A 17,539-nucleotide genomic window follows, 5' to 3' on the forward strand; every position below is an offset into this window, starting at 1 on the left:
GTTAAGAGTTGAAACAGCTAATTTTTTGGCTACATGTGTCACCAGGAGGTAAGTGTTTTATACATACTCGAGGTAGTTGGAAAGCCCTAGGTTTTTGTAGAGCAGGTAGCAGAAGTGTGAGACAGAGAAGGCGTGCATCCAGTTGTGGTAGGGAGGGTCCCTGTAGCCTTTCTTCACCATCAGACAGAACCTGACATCAAAGCAGGAGTTTAATAATCACCTTCAACACAGCATGCAACTAGTGATGCATGTTGCGCATGTAATTGAGTGATTTAATGTTTATGTTGCAGGTTTGTTCTTTTTTTTTCTTTTCTCAATGAAATAAAAACTGAGAGGAAAGTTATTAAAGGTCAAGTTTGTAGGATTTAGGGGCATCTATGGGAAGAAATTGTACAAGTTTATAATTAGACAAAAATAAGAAACACTGTTTCTGTTACCTCAGAATGAGCTGTTCATATCTACACAGTGGGTCCTCTTTCACAGGGTCCACTATGTTGTTTCAACAGTAGCTCAGAAGGGACAAACCAAACATACTTTTTTTTTTTTATACATTTGTGTGTTTGCAACAGCAGTTCTCCTACAAGCTTAGCACACCAAACCTCCACAACAGTGCCAGGCTTTGAAACCAATTTTTACATAGTTGCTTATTGTGGAATTACAACATCCGAGTCCGTCACGTGTGGATAATTTTTTTAGCATCATAACTTCAAGAGCCGCACAATAAGATTATTTTTGTCCCCATTCAAGTCTCTCATGCATTTGCTCTAATGGCCCCATGATGTAGAAGATCTGGGTAATTTCATAACATGGAAATTGAGCTCTTTTGATTTCATGCGCCATTGAGCAACTTTTATAGAATAAAGGGCGCCCTGCCTCCCATGCTGTATCCGGTTCTCTTTACACTTCCACAATGCAAATGGGAGAACTCCCAGTTCTGTGTCTTCACCGCTAGGTGTAACTAAATCCAACACATTTAAAGAAAGAAAGGAACTCTATTACATATAACTTTGTCTCAATGCTGATGAAGTCGCACCAGAAACTATTAATTCTAAGTTGGGTTTAAAAAGACATTTGAATTGAATCATGTTGCATATTCAAATAATTTCCAGCTCTACTGATCAATTCTGACCAAGTCTTGTCAGTTTTATCACTCAAGAGGTGCTTACATCTCTTTTTCCCAGGTGTTGGGCTTTGGATCTTGTAGTGTCAGCGAAAATTAGAATAATTCAACCCCCAAAGCACTCAAACACACTCCAACACTCCAGTACACAATACAGCAGTTGACAAGTAGGTGATCAGATGATGGAAAAGCTTTAAAAATATGATCAACTAATTAAATCATGAGTAAGAAGAGAGTAGATCAACAGCAAATCAAAAACCAGAGGTCAATTTATTAATGCAGACTACTTAACTGGAGGACACACTCACACACACAGGGTGTAATACTCATTGTATAAAGTAATTGGATTGTCAGACCTGGCAAGAGTGTGCAGGTCAATCTTGTATGTGTTGATGAAACCCATGTCTTCAAACATGCTGAGGACGCACTGCAGACACAAATAGCAGAATCAGTTATTGTTTTTTCTTCCCCCCTACAATCTGTGTCCCTCTGTCTCTCTCTTTCTCTTAACCTCCGTCTCTTACCAGAGGCGTGCTGTCATCAGTTAGGGAGCGTGGTGTGTATGTGAACTCAGCAAAGCAGGGGTGGATCTCTGTCACGGGTTCAATCCCCGTCACCAGGAGCTTAGTCACCTCTTCTTCTGAGACCTGCAACGTACACATACTGAATCATATTGGGTAAATAATAGGGACAGAGTCAGTAAAAACAACCCGTCGAGAGTTGTGTGCTAGAGAGTGTGATGTACAAATGTGATTTTACCTTCATATGGTACATCATCATTTCATTGGCCAGGTGTGACCTGAACTGAGCTTCATGGACTCTCTTGTAGAGCAGAGACTAGAGAAACAAACATCGTATTACAGCAACACTATCACAAATCAACAGTTTATTTACTGTTACAAATACCTGTCTATTATTTTATGCACAGTTCGGTTACAGCACCAGGAGTAGAACAGCCAAGACCTCTCTTCTTTTTTTTCTCCTTTATTTGGAAAAAATAAACAAAACACTGTACTCTTAGAAAAAACTGTGCTAACTAGAAGCATATAGGGTTCTTTGGCTTGGCCCCATAGGGAAACCTTTTTTGGTTTCTGATAGAAACTTTTATAGAAGTTCCACTAGGAATCCAGAGCGATCTACCTAGAACCCAACATGAAGGGTATACCTAGAACCATCTGTGAAAGGTTTCACTAGAACCCCCCCATTACCTCTTTCCCACCAAACCACTCTACCTTCTAAGGGTGCAAACATAAACCCACCCAGGGGCTCTACTGAGAACCCTTTAATGTTCCAAAGGTTTCATCTAGAACCTGCACAGGGAAGGCTAAAAGTAGTAACTACATTACCCATAGTTAACATTTATATGTGGGACCCATGTGGGTAATAAATGGGCTGAAAAATGAGCCCTATATGGGATTCTCCATGGGTTCCATAATGGGCCAATGCCAGTTGCCCACATTGGTGGATTTACCTGGATAAGATTCCCATTTTGGGCCCATATCCATGTGGTACCCACGTAGCCCAAGCATAACCCATGTGGGGTCCACTTTGGTAAACTAACCCAAGTGGACAACTGGCATGGGGCCATTATGGAACCTGTGGACAATCCCATTAAGGGCCCATTTTACAGCCCATTTACTACCCGCATGGGCCCATATACTGTTGGCTGGGCCATAGATCTCTCTTCCACTAATCATGGTTTTAGTTTAATAGGTTGGCCTGGGGCCAAGCGAACCACGTCCAGCACCCCTGGGCTTCATGAGGCTCTTAAAGGAGCGGGGCCTAAGTGGTCCAGTGTAACCCAAAACAGTCATGCAACACAATCATGTTTTCAGCTGTTGAAGATTATTTTAAAAATCACTACTACTACAAACTTTTCTATTTCAGCTGGGCCGTAGGGTTGGGAACAGAAAGTCTGTTAAAGTCTGAAACATAGGTAAACTTTTAAATTGTTGAGGATGAGAATCCCTTGCTCACACCCATTCCTTCAACGGTCACTGAAGGACTCTTTCTTCCAAAAAGTTTTCCTTGGATAATAAAATGTTCTTAATGAAAGTAATGGTTCTGGGTAGACCCTCAGCCCTAGAGGAAGAACCTTTTTGGAACCCTTGTTTCTAAGAGTGCAGGCAGACATAGGTGGTGTTCAATTGTTGGCATCCTTAACAGCTTGAACCCATTTTTACCTAAACACAGCATGCTGTACTTCATAATACAGAGTGAGCATTAATAAATAATGCACGTAGTCATGTTTAAATGATTAACAAGCTGCCTAGAAGGCAATTATTTTTCCAATCAAATATCTTCATAGTTTATAGATAAACTATTGAGTACCTGCAGTCATGCAAAGGTCAGACTCTACAAGAGCTTCTTAATATGAAGGTGAATCGAAAATGCTGAGTATCATCACAGCTGTGGTTTCTGTATACTCTCTTTCTTTTTCTTCTTTCTTTAATCTATGCTCTCTGCTTTCACTCAGTCTCCATTAGAATGCCTTCTTTATGACACATTATGTGAAATTATTTGTAAGCATGCTTTATAATCAGTCTACTATCTGTTTAATTCCTTTTTAAATCCTCTAAATTGCTCAGATCAGTTGTGTGACTGCCTGCTTGCATTCTTAGACGAAAGAGAAATCCATTTTAAAAAACTACTTTAATCCACTATGTTCTGGTAAAAGGCAAAAGGGACTCCAGTAATGAGAAACAGAATGACAAAGTTTGATAATCACACTCGGAAAAACCTGTTTTACACCAAATGAAAAAAAAGAAACATTTTGATCTGAGATTATCATAAATATTAGGTTGTTGAAGGCTCTGATAGACATCGTAACAATTAGAAATCAATGTCAACAATAAACAGCAGAACAATACAAACACAACAGCCCATCTGCACCTTTGTCTTCATGAGATACATATGCGAGTGTAGCTGAATATGTGTTAATGGGTTTGCAGCAGTCATACAATGCCTCTGAGCGGCACCATAAAAGCCACTCAGTTCCATCACAGACTGAATCTCTTTAAATTTCCCTCGAGGCTTCGCTCTGCTCTGCCGTGACAGAGCATTTTGCTCTCACTGAACTGATCCCGACAGGATCGATCTTTCTGACAGCACTAACAAAAGATCTACCACACTGCTCTAAGGAGCCAGACACTCCTAATTATGGATACACTGTACACGCTTATTTCCTTAACTTCCTTTTATTCCTCTCATGCAGACAAATTAAATGAAAGATTATTAAGGCGCATGGAGCTTGCAAGGATGACATTAATAGACATTATGTCTAAAATCAAGCTGAATTAATGACCTAGGACTGTTTATAATAAGTATACAGGAGAATGTGCAGCTTATGAATTGCTGCATTCATTCCCTTTTAGTGTTTCATGCTTTTTCATTGCTGCTAACAGAGATAATGAAGGAAAGTGATGGAAGCCGTCTTCTAATTATGATGCTGAATGAGGATGTTTAAATTGCTAATTAATTTCCAACTTTGTAGTTTATGTACTTTACGCTTAAATTGCTGGTTCATAGCTATTTGTTTCTTCACGTGTTGACGGTGTGCTGACAGCATTTAATAAATAAGACTAGAAACAATTTAGTGCCTCATTCCTGACAGGGCATTTGTTGCTATTAAACACACAGAACAGGAGAATGTAAAGACTAAATAACTCTAAATGGAAGGATCTTGTAAATGAAACATATCCAACGGAAAAAATAACCAGAAGAATTAGAGATTAAGTTAATCTCTTAGCAAGGAAAAATGGGAAAAATTAGGTGAGGCATACAACATGAAATACTTCCAAAGACCCTCATTTCAGATGTAACAACTAAGACAACATAATATAATATTAAGTGGCTTTGTCTTTGTACATGAAAGACACAAGAATGTGTGTGTGTGTGTGTGTGTGTGTGTGTGTGTGTGAATATAGGCAGGAGTGTTGTAGTAGGGAGAAAAGAGGGACTGATTACTCAGGGTCCCAATTGAGAGCCCAACGGATGACAATTTTCTGCAGACTGGCACTAAAGGTAGCATAGCCCTGGTCCCTTCATTGAAAAGCCTATAGGATTTTTCCATTAGATTTTGGAATATTGTAGAAAATAAGCTCTGTGGAAAACAAATGTTTATGAGACTTACACATTATGTTCAGCAAGACAATCTTTACATATGAACTACACCTTAGGAGCATTGTTACATAATTTAAGGTCGCCACCACAACAAGACTGTTAGGCCGTGTTTGGCGCAGGTCAGCGTAATGAGATTGTGCAATCTCGTTAAGCGACTTGTTAGCAATCACCTTTTTAAAGTCACATAAAAGCTTCAAAATTTGCGAGTGGGGTATTTACTAACATATTTTTTACCATAGAATAAAACGTGAAAGTCTCCTAAGCTTGTCTTAACCACAGACCTTAAGCATATGACCAAAAACCCATTCAAAAAACCTAATGACTTTGAGACGAGGTAAGCGGAGGTGCTGAAATGCTAATTCGTGCCCGAGTTTTAAGACTTATTACTGGAGCACTCTATTGGAATAGCCTCAAAAAACCTGAGATAAAAAGTTTGGTTTTGTAATTTTTTTTTTTATTTCTAATTAATTAGTACCATAACTTAATTAAAATTGCCTCAATCAGTTGGTCGAAAGACCGAATATGTATGAGAAGATAGTGGACAATCTCTGAGACCCCTCTTAGCCCTTTGAATCGCCTGTGCTCCAGGATTCATCTCTAAACACAGTCAGAGCAGCGTGAGTGACTTATTATGCTGCAGGAGCACCAGTGAACTTTGTCTTATCATTCCCTTTAAAAAGGGGTAATTGGGGTTCCAAAAAATAAAAGGACGACAGGGAGAAAGAAAATCAAACAAAAGCAAATGGAACATTGTAATAAATTTCAAAAGGTGCATAAAAGAGACGTGAACAGAGGAAGAGCAGGGGGTCTACAGAGATCGCTTTTGCATAGGACCCAAAATTTGGTGCTACGCTCCAGGCATATGCATTTGTATGTGCACACTCGTGTGATAGTGTCTGTGTGTGTATGTGTGTATTTATAGTACTCACCATTGTGTCCCATGTTGGTATAATGTACCCTTTGACTTAAATGTTTCAGTTATCAGTAGATTTTATCCTATGAACTGATATTTATAGAACCACTTATTTTCTTTTTCCATTTCTGTCTTTAACTATTTTTATATTTCTTTATTATTTTATCTTCCTTCTTTTACTTTTTCTATGATCTGTAACTCCAGTATCACTATGTTATATAGTATCTTAAAATGTAAAAAATATAAAGGTTATAGAGAGTCAGTTCTTTCATTGGGATGAGAGACTTACATGGGCGATGCTGATGCCACAGTAGATGGAGAAAGCCGTGGCCAGGTCCTCGTCGAAACGGTTGAACCATGGCCCGTTCATTTTATTCACCAACTCAGCCACCCCAATCACCTCTAGAAGGCAGAAAATTTAAAGAAAAGGGGAAGAGGACAGAAGCAAAGATGAAGAGAGGAAAAGAAGGCGAGACATTGGGAGAGGTGATCAGTTGAAGAAGGAAAGTTGATGATGAAGAAAAACAGAGAGTGGAAGACGAGAGTCAAGGACGTGAAAATGAGGCCCAGAATGCAACAGTCGGGAGGGTGCAGAACAGACGCTGAATCAAACAGGGCTGCTAACTTAAATTAATTTCACACTGGAGCTGAACCTAATTGCACATAAAAAGACCTGAATTTAAACTCTTAATCTGACAGTTTTCTATATAGAGACAAATCACACAGAATCTAAAGTTTATCTGCTTGAAGTAAGAAGTGGGGAGCACCATCATAGTTTTCCATAATTTCTCAGTATGGAGCACACTGAGGATGGGTGCACTTTATGCACTTTAACATTTAGAGGCATTTTGTGCTATTCTGAGAGAGCCCCTGTGTGGAACATAGCTTCATTTTTAAAAGGAAAACGGAAGAGCAGGTACTGGAGAGGACAATAGAGAAGTAACTACCAAATAGTGTATTAAGGCTAAATCTGATTCATTATTGTATTATAGTTATTATAGGAGCATCTCTGTTGCATTAATAGTATGTTATTGGACTCCACACGGGTTACTGCGCAACCCTTTTTACAGGTAACAGATGTTGCCACATTGTGTTCAAGTACAGTGTAAAAAAACATTTAGTATCTATGCTTCAAGCTGCTGAAACAGCCTGCCCAAGAGTGTAGTATCTTTAAACTGAAAAAGTATGATAATTTGATAATGTCCATAGAAGATTTTAATGACAACCTACCTGTGTCTTTTGTTTTTGTGTTTCAATTTTTTTTTCTTTTGTTGTTTGTACTTTTCCACTTTTATTGTTTGTGTGTTTTTTTATACATCAGTCTCCATAGTGTAACTGTTTATATTTTTGCATCTTGTTATTAGCTTACTGCACTTATACGTACGTACAAAAGGTGTTTTACAAATAAAGTTTGACTGAGAAGGTTTTAATCAAAAAGGAAACTTGTGGCTTTTTGTGCATGTTGTCTGATGTAAGTGTTTTTGTGTGAGTGGAAGTCATTGTTGTTACCATTGTTCTCATCTTTGATGGGGAAGCAGAGGATGTTGCGAGTCTTGAAGCCGGTGCTGTCGTCCACACCGCGATAGAAGAGAGGGTGAGAGTACGCGTCTTTAATGTTCAAGATTTGACCGGTGGTCGCCACGTGACCTGCAATACCCTGATCTGCTGGAATACGAAACTCTTTCTGCGCACGCACATGCACACCCACAGACACAGACACACACAAATACTCATGTTATCAAAAGATAGTTGTTTTTTTTTGTCAAAAGTTGTAGCTGGTGCCAATAGAACCGCCCCATCCTGTCCTGTGCTGTTAGTAACAGTTAGCAGCAATAGACTGGGAAAAAAAAATAATTCACACTGCTGTTCAAAAGCTACCAATAGCAGCTAGCAATAACTTTTAAGGTGGAATATTTTTTTGCATGTTACTCAGTGCATGACTTAATAAACACACCTTAAAATAACAACTATGACCATTCCATTTGCTTTTATTGACATTTGAGTGACATATGCCGAGTAAATGCTGATTACGTTTCCCATTACAAACAAAAGCCAGGTGTTAGCAGGTGTTAGCAGGTGTTAGTGTTTTTTGCAGTGGGAAAGGTGCTTAGGAGTACTCTCTGTGATGGAAACACAAAACAGATCTACGATTTAGGTAAATGTTCATATGAGTTATGTGTGGTTCAGCGTACTATAACAAAAGTGTTTGTTGGAAACTCTGCTAAAAGCAACAATGATGCTGACAATGTTATCCCAACATCCTGCATGAGAGTATAGTTGGGGACGTTTGCTAAATTTGATTCCCAATATCATTCTCTTATCATTTCCCATCTTTACTGTCACCTGTCCAAAAAAGGCATAAAAAATCTCCACGAAAATGTCTCACCAAAGAGTTCGTTAGTGTGTGTGAGCAACTGAATGCTCATGTGTCGTACCTCCTCATCACTGACTACGCCTCCGTCAAAAACCTTGGCCACCAACTCATGACTGACACGATCCAGCAGGAACACTGAGCAGCTAGAGAAAGAGAGAGAGAGAGTCACAACGGCGAGAGAGCGAAACAAAGCAGAGAAAAACGAAAATATCTCATTTCATCTCAGGTCATTTTGTAATTTTAATTAAATGCAGCAAGTCGGTTAAGAGCAAATTGCCGAGATAGCCTTTTCAAATGGTGATAAAGACATTCACGCGCATGCACGCACACACACACACACACACACACACACACAATCTCTCTCTTTTTCACACACACGTTTAAACATCCCTTTGAAGATGAATCAGAGAGCTTACATCTCTGCGTCACTGAGGTTCCTGGCCTCCACTATAATTTCCTGTAACAGCACTGACACATCATCTGAGAGAATTAGACAGAGAGAGAGAGGGAGAAAGAGAAAGGGAGAAAGAGGGAGAGAGGAAACAAAAGGAAAACAGAGGAAATTAAAGGAAATATCAGCAAAGCCCAGATACGCCGCAATAGAGATTATACTGTGAGTAGTGGTGGATCAGCTGTACAAGCTGATAAGAGCTTTGTGATCAATGGTTCAGTACAGTGAGAGGCAATTTGCTCCACCAGTGGATCAATTCTTTGCACCTGCAATCGTGATGAATCATCAGTGACTCCTCATACAGTTGGTGCTTACTGTTAGATAAGAATCTAAATGACTCAGGGTAATTACAGGAGAGAGAGGTGGAGCCATCACTTTTAATGCCCTTTTGATTTTATGGTTATGATCTTTGATGTAATCACCTTCTCAGTAATATCTCATTCAATTACGTGCGCCATTCGTTTCACTGGGTGATCACTTAAACATCAGCCATTAACGTAAATTGTACTACAGCGTTACTTCGTCGCAGCGACAGACAGGCAGGACTCACCCAAGTGTGTGAAGAGATTCTTGGCCACTTGCAAGAGCGCCTGTGTGGAGACACAGTGGACATGAAAAGCTCTTAATTGTCATGCATATTTATGTATGCCTGTACAGCATGTGTGAATGTGTGTGTTTGTGTGTGTGAGTGGGCATGTGCAGTACCTGGCACTCCACTTTGAGTTTCTGTTCCTTCTGAAAGGCCAAAGTTGAAGTGAGAACCGTTGAAGTGTAGCAGAAACAGTGTTGGATTGCATGCTCATCTGCCTCTGTGTGTCTGCAGCAGAGAACACACACACACAGTCGCATGATGAATCTGGATTTAGAAAGAGCTAATAGGCCGCTTTGGGAAATCAGATATTCATTATATAGATTGTGCACTCTGTGTTGCTATTAATACTTTTCTAAATGTTTAAGAGAGTACAGCTGAAATGGCAAATAATCATACAGTTAATTGTTACAAAATGCAACTAATTTGATGAGAGATTAACTACTTTTTTGAGAAACTACTATTTGCCACCTCGCCTCAATGAACCAGCAAAGTTCCAGTTTACATACATATCTGTCCAGATGTATGAAGTCATGGCAGTAGACAATGCTTCAAATACAGATGTTGCACCAAAGAAGCTACATATTCTAAAACATGGATGCTTCACACACCACAGAAACACAGTTGATAACAAAGGTACTAAGAGCTGGACAAACTTAATTTCTCTCTGGCAACACACGAGATCTATCCAACCTGCACAGTTTCATGGTGGACACCCAAGATTAGTGTCACTAATTCAGTCTCTGACCAAATCTCTCCCCTTCTGTTCCTGAGTATTGATGTTAAATAATGGCCAGAAAACATCATAATGTCACAGTGAAGTTGACCTTTGCCTTGTGTATGTAAAATATCATCACTTCAACAATTATCCTGTTAGACATTTGTGTAAAATTTGTTCATAATAAACATAAATTCTTGAGTTATGGCCAAAAACCTGTTTTTTGAAATCGCAGGGACCTTTGACTCCCAAAGTCTAATCAGTTTAAGATTAAGTCTGAAGGTGTTCCTGAGGTTTTGTTTTCACAAGAATGAAACAGATGGACAGATGGATGGGCAACCCCAAACATAATGCATCTGGCCATGACTGTTGCTGACATGGAGGCACAAAAAACATGCCAATTATTTTCTGCTTCATTTCTTATCAATAATGGGGATTTGCTGTTTTTTTTTCACTTTTTATATGATGGTAAGCTGAATATCTTTGGATATTTTGTCATGTTGGGCTTTAGAAAGATGTGACTGACATTTTTTTTTTATCACCTTTGAAATTAATTATATCACTGGTAAAATGTAACTAAGTATATCTACTCAATTATTTGGTAATTCACCGTGGAGGCATGCAAGGAAAAAAATCAGATTCAAGGTAACACAGGGTGTATAAGCGATATAGCAATTACCATTTTGTGGATAAAGTATTTCTTCAAATTTAGATACTTTCCATTTCACAATCATTCATACTCCAAAACATTTAAGTTGGAAATATTGTACTTTTCACTCCATTATATTTATCTGACAACTGTAATTTTATGTCAGATCAAGATTTTATATGGAAAACACAATCAGTTTATAAATTATGCACCGTTGTAAATTAAACCACCCAACAACAGTATATAAAGCGGCTAAAATTACACATCAATAAATAGTAACATTCATATACGGTAAACATAACTCTCTGTATGCAACCATTTTGCATACTGCAAATCCTTTTTTTTCCTACACCTCTTCTGTATTTTATAGGTCAAACAATTAATAGGTTATAATTGGCAGATTAGTTGTTAAAAAAAAAGATCCTCAGTTGCAGCCATGGAAAGATACATAATTATTATAGAAAAAACACAGATGGAAAAAGAACCACTTATAGCTGTGTGAGACTGAAGTTACTGTGATATGTCTAATTGACAGACAGCAGATCCAAACTCTGGTGTCCTGCAGGTGGTGAATGTGGCTGTCACTCTCCTTCAAATTAAATAACGTGAGAACCTGACAACATTAAGCAGGAAAATGAAGACTGATGAATTAAATTATCTGCAGTGACCACAGTGATGCTGCTAATTGCCTGCAGTTCCCTCTCCTCGCCTACAGAGGGCAGGGACATTGTGCTGCACGGTTCTTGTGTTGCAGTGCGGAGCAGTGTGTATCTTCAGGGCTTTCTTTCCCTGAGTTTAGACTCCCAGGAATCAAAGTGAGGCAGGAATGGACTTAAGCCTGGAAAAGGCCTGGGAAGCTCCTCTAAGTTCAAACTCTTGATACTCTTAAGTCTTTTAGATCAGGCTTGAGAATAATTTTCTGTGCTTACAGCTAGTTGTCTGCAGTAGTCTCCATTTCTGCAGCTAGAATATAAAACTAGCAGGAGTCCTTTTCAAAAGACCACAAGTCAAACACTCAGCAGTGAGACAGCACACAACATTTTAAACAAAGAAAATGATATTAATAAAAATGACTATAGGTTTACAGACAGTGTAAAAAATGAATCTGACAGTAAACTCATATGACCTTCCTAACATTGCTGCCAGCTTTTTCAGCATAAAACTGATTATTTCTGTGGTGTAAATGTCACTCTGTAAAGATTAGTGTGTAGTGTTCTCATTTGGTGACACAAAAGCTGAGTTATGGACCTTTCACTGGTGTCACAATATGTTTTCATGCACCTGTGTCCAAGGGTAAGAGGCAAATTTACACTTTTAGGAGGCCAGGCAGAGAGAACTTTGCATATGAATATGCAATCTATATGATGAGGGGATGCATCTGTGAGATATATGTCTGTCTCTGCTAAAATCTGCGTGACTGTGCTCGAAGCAAAGGACAGATTTATCACATTTTATGCACACTTGCGACCGTAATCCTGCTGCTGTTACTATGGTAATGAGATGCCAGCTCTGTCATCAGTGCCACTGGCAGAGGGAGAAATTATAGGACATGATCCCCTCTCATCTATCTTAGTCCTCAGAGAGAGAGTGAGAGAGAGCAAGCAAAGAGGGGGATTGTACTGTATACACGCGCAAGCACGTGAGTGAAGTGTGTAAGTGCGCTTGTGAGGTTTGTGTGTGTGTGTGTGTGTGTGTGTGTGTGTGTGTGTGTATTGGGGAAAAAAAAGATAAAACACACTAATACACTTATTTCCTAGCACTTTAACACTAGTACTGACATATGCTGCTTGACAAAGAGATGGAGCAGGATGGATACATGGACAGACATATAGATAGAGAAATAGATGGATGGATGGACGGACAGACGGACGGACGGAGAGACGGACAGACAGACAGATAGCTGGAGTGCATTTTTATGGACTTCTGTATTCAGGAGATAGCAGCATTGCTCCTGGCAGCATCACTTTCGTACACACACACACACGCACACGCACACACACACAGACACACACACACACACACTGCAAGACATGGTGCCAAACCAGGCAGCCAAGCCACCCTGCTGTTATACTCATGACCCGACTCCAGATCATCACATAGCCATCTGCATCGTCACGCACACACACAGACTGGGTGATGGTATGCATTCACGAGGGCAGCGCTTCCTGCTGGTTAGCAGCAGATTTCAGTTAAACAGCAGCAAACTCTTCACTGCTATGAACTCATCAAATCTGAGCAGCTGAGCTCTACCAATCAGACATACCCGTCCCAAAATTACTGTAAACCGCTGTCAGATAAATCTTTGTATCTAACATGAGTCAGCGCTTCAGGATTTAGGAAAAGCCAAATCGTCTTCAGACTGACATCCCAGCATTTTGAATCTACTCCAGCAATGAGCCAGTGGTGACTAAATAGCAGTGATTTCAAAGGTAAGTTAAGAGGTTAAAAAAAAGCCTGCAGGAACGCTGCTCTGCATTAAATGGTTCTGTGCGATCTTATGAGCACAAAAAGGAAAAAGGTTAATTATAGCTTACAGTCTGAACACAATCTTTCACAGACATACCTCTGCCCGCCCTGCTTGTTGAAGGCGCATGCTAGTGCCACCACCTGACCGGTGGCCCTGCTGGCCACTGGTACACAGAGCATGGAGGAGATCTCACAGCCCAACATGCTGGACAGCTGCCTACGCTCCTCCTGACAGGAAGAGAGGCAGAAAAATCAGTTCAATATGAAGACAAAGAAAGGAAGACAGAAAGAAAGAAAGAATGAAAATGTCTCCTTACAGCACTGATGTCCTGAAGAGTAATCGACTTCTTCTTCTCGACAACCTGACCAAAGCGTCCAAACATCAGCTGAACACAGGAGAGAGAAGGAGAGAGATAAAGGGCGGGTGATTGAAGGAAAAACAATGTAATAACAGCGAGAGACAAGAAGAAAACATAATTGCTGACAGAGTCCCTAGTGATTCTCTTTTGTTTCAGATATATAAATAAAAGGTTGTTTATCCTGAGTCTATTACCTCTCTTGTTAAATTAACACAAATAACGCATCTACGAGGTTTTATTTTGTGTGTGTCCTAATACTTCACAGATCATTTGGCTCCGGGTACAAGGTCTATTAGCACCGTAAAGCTTGTTAAAAATGCTTCGTCTGTGCCACAACCAGGGACAGGAGACTTAAAGCGGCCCAAAGGAAGTGATTACTTGCCCAAATTTCTTAATTATAACCCCTGCCAGGGATTATAAAAGATTACATGACAGGGTTTATTCTACTGTGTCAGTCACAGAGACCTACACACAACGTTGCCACACTTGCATGAAAAGTATGCTTGGTAAAAATGGCAACAAACCTCCCTGAATGTTTATTACATTACCGCCTCAGTGTGAGAAAACACGAGAGAATGAAGGGATGAATTACTTAACAAGGAACAATGAAAACAAACACACCCAAATATGCAAATAATGTCAGAGTGCATTCAAAAATATTCACAGAAATAAAATTCATGTGTTTGTTGGCCTCACCGGGAAGCTGATCTCTTCCTCAAGGACTTTGTCTCCAACTACCTGAAGGTCAACAAAGGTCAAAGGTCATTCACTAGAGTCATTTATGAAATAGTGCTTAGCATTTATTTGCGTTGTTTTGTGCTTATTTGTTCATACCTGGCAGAAAAGCTGGTGGTTGTCCTCAGATACCAGCAGCAAACAACAGCACTGTGAGTGAGTCTGCTGCTGCAGCTGAAGGAAGACACAAACACCATATCAGTCCTGATATAAAGTCACAAAAAACACCCTCGCTTTATCAGTCTCAGACGGTTTTTGGAGCAGAGTTAAGGTGTAAAGATAAGATTAGAACTCAGTGAACAAAATGACTGGAGCAATACCTCAATATTATCTTCAGTCTTGCAATAGCGTCATATTGCAAAAAAGACTTGTTAGTGTGAGAAAAGAAACTGAATATCTTACAAATGTATTCAACTGTATTTTCGTGGACAGTGATTTTCAAAAATTATAATTTTTCCATAAATGCTATACTCTCCTACACATAATTACACATATTCCAATTGATGCTTATTATCATGAACCAACCAGTGATGTATTTATTACCTTGAAAATTTTGTGATCTTGCTGACAGATAATGTACAACCCAAATATACTTTGCCTTCCTAACTGTATTTAGAGGCTGTTTGAAATTCAAGAGAGCCAGCATGAACTCAGGGGAAAAGGTAAGTTTTAAAAAAAGACTGGTAAAGACAAACATAAAGAACAGATGTACAACTGTCAAAGGGGTAAACTTGTGAAGTGTATGTGACGAGGAAGTAAGGACGGTTTAATGCCTGATGAGGTGTCCATTATCAGGAATTAATGGCCAAATCCGCGGCCAATCAGAATGGAGTATTCACAGACCATTGTATGAAACTGTGTAATTCAGTTTGCAAACTAAAAAAATGTTCAGTTGTAGCTCAGTTGGTAGAGCGGGCGCCCCATGTACAGAGGCTACGTCCTCGCGGCAGCAGCCATGGGTTCAGTTTCAACCTCAGCCCTTTGCTGCATGTCATCCCATCTTTCTACCCCTTTCACGCTTAAAGCTGTCCTATCTAATGATGGCAAAAAGCCCAAAAAATAATCTTAAAAAAAGTTTAAAAAATAAGGTGGTAAACAAATACACATTATATGTATAGCCTAAGTATAAAAACCATACACACTATATATACTACTACTGTGTATGAAATGTTTTAATGTTTTCTCTTTTGTTTTCTATTGATTTTTCTGTTTTGTTTTGTTTTTTTGTAAAATTTTAATCTTAGTAATGAATTAATCACTTATGAGAATATTTTCAGTAAAAAGGGTAGGTATAATAATCCTAAACCTAAGCCTTTTTTCTTTTAAGTTAATGCTTTATTATTTGCATTCATTTTAGAAAATTGTTGTAAGGACTAAAATAAATGTTCACTTAACTAAACTACCATTAGGAATCAAAACATTTGTGCAAATAACAAGAACAAGGTTATACTTCAAATGTTAAATCTCTACATAACCACAGACAAGTCACATACTGTATATTTTGTGTGTGTGTGCCGAAATGAAGGAGTGCGTTTGCACTCAGCCTCGCTGTTGCTGTGGTTTGTTCAACCTGCAGAGTCGAAACCAATTTTCTGCTGTTATTTGTGACGAGAAACATTTCATTCATAGACCGAAATTCACCTCTGAGGTGGAGACACAAACGCCTGCATATGCAAGATGATACGAATACTGTAGGGACGCAAGGATATACATGATCTCACACGCACCCATGCACGCACGCACATACACACGCACACACACACACAGCAGCATAAGAGCAGCATTTCCTCATACATTATTCTCCTCTGTAAGCCACAGAGCTGGATAGAGAACAAGCAGGAAAAGAGATATAAACCAGCAACCACCAACACACTTACCCCCCGGTCATCCACGCAAGCACTAGACATGTACACACATGCACACACACACACACATACATACACACTGCACAAACATACATACACACACATAGCAAGTTGTTGCACCCACATATAAACCCCTCCACCTCTTTTTTTCCAAATACATTTAATCTCGTGAGAACCGCCCCGAGCACTTCCCACCAAACTGTCGATTCCTCAGAAGCAACAATCTCCTGCTCCTTTTCCTCCTCCTCTCCTCCCTCTCCCCTTTTTACAACTGTAACAATAAACAGGCGAAACAAATCATGTCGGATTCGAAATACATTTTGAAGCCCCTGCAGCCTTTTGCACCACCTCGACTTCTTCCTCTCCCTCCCTTCTTTCAGATGCAGGAAAAATACTACAAATTCAGGTTTAGAGGCATCAAAGGCTAATGTTTAGATGCAGGCTGCACTGCGGCGTTGTGTCAAGGTAGCAGAGAAGGCCAGGTAATTTGTTAGATTTTACAATTTTCACAGAAAAACGGCCTAATGTTTTTTTTAAATCAGCAGAACGCTTTAAACCAAGTTTCAAAAAGAAATTATGTCCCCATGTGCACAAAAGGTATTTATGTTTTCTGCTTCTAGAGGACCCCTATCACTGCAGTTAACAGCACTAATTACCAGAAAATGACAAGAAAAATTAGAAAAAGGTGATAATAAGTTTGTGAATATACACCAGATTCCCCTTTAATTACTGAATTATTTAAGATACAACAATCAATATTTTAACCACTGAATGCTTAAGCAGCAAATGGTTTTTGTAAAATCTGATTTTCAAAGTATTTTTTATATGTGATTAATTATAAGAAATCTGAGTCTTGTCTGTTGTTTCATAGATACAGAAACACTAAGGAATTCATGGACTTTCTTTTCATTTAAATTAATGAGTCCTTGTGACAATCAACAAGAGGTAAAAAATATTTTAAATACCTGAATCTCCAGAATTTCGTTGACACAAGGTTCCCAGGCATTTTCATGGATACAATTTCAAACCTTTTTCAAGGACCCCATAATAATATTTCTATGAACATTCATAATGTATAAAACAATTAATGTTCCATCTCAAAAATGCAGTCCAATTTAAAAATAGCTGTGGGACATAGAATAGATATAAAAACATATCCCTAAGTGTTGAGACACACT

General features: G+C 39.1%; 1 protein-coding gene across 1 annotated transcript in view; it reads right to left on the reverse strand.

Moving 5' to 3' along the window:
* LOC121943070 (cGMP-dependent 3',5'-cyclic phosphodiesterase) overlaps positions 1-17,539 on the reverse strand; it is a 121,101-nt gene that overhangs the window by 8,913 nt on the left and 94,649 nt on the right. The window contains exons 10-23 of the mRNA XM_042486447.1: positions 14,596-14,670; positions 14,458-14,499; positions 13,720-13,788; positions 13,500-13,630; positions 9,686-9,797; positions 9,531-9,570; positions 8,946-9,009; positions 8,591-8,672; positions 7,665-7,839; positions 6,445-6,557; positions 1,880-1,957; positions 1,645-1,767; positions 1,477-1,547; positions 68-190 (exon numbers count right to left, since the gene is read on the reverse strand). Coding sequence (XP_042342381.1) covers positions 68-190; positions 1,477-1,547; positions 1,645-1,767; positions 1,880-1,957; positions 6,445-6,557; positions 7,665-7,839; positions 8,591-8,672; positions 8,946-9,009; positions 9,531-9,570; positions 9,686-9,797; positions 13,500-13,630; positions 13,720-13,788; positions 14,458-14,499; positions 14,596-14,670 — 1,298 coding nt within the window. The remainder of the gene's footprint in view (positions 1-67; positions 191-1,476; positions 1,548-1,644; positions 1,768-1,879; positions 1,958-6,444; positions 6,558-7,664; positions 7,840-8,590; positions 8,673-8,945; positions 9,010-9,530; positions 9,571-9,685; positions 9,798-13,499; positions 13,631-13,719; positions 13,789-14,457; positions 14,500-14,595; positions 14,671-17,539) is intronic.

The sequence above is a fragment of the Plectropomus leopardus genome, chromosome 5 (genome assembly GCF_008729295.1).
Source record: "Plectropomus leopardus isolate mb chromosome 5, YSFRI_Pleo_2.0, whole genome shotgun sequence".
NCBI lineage: Eukaryota > Metazoa > Chordata > Actinopteri > Perciformes > Serranidae > Plectropomus > Plectropomus leopardus.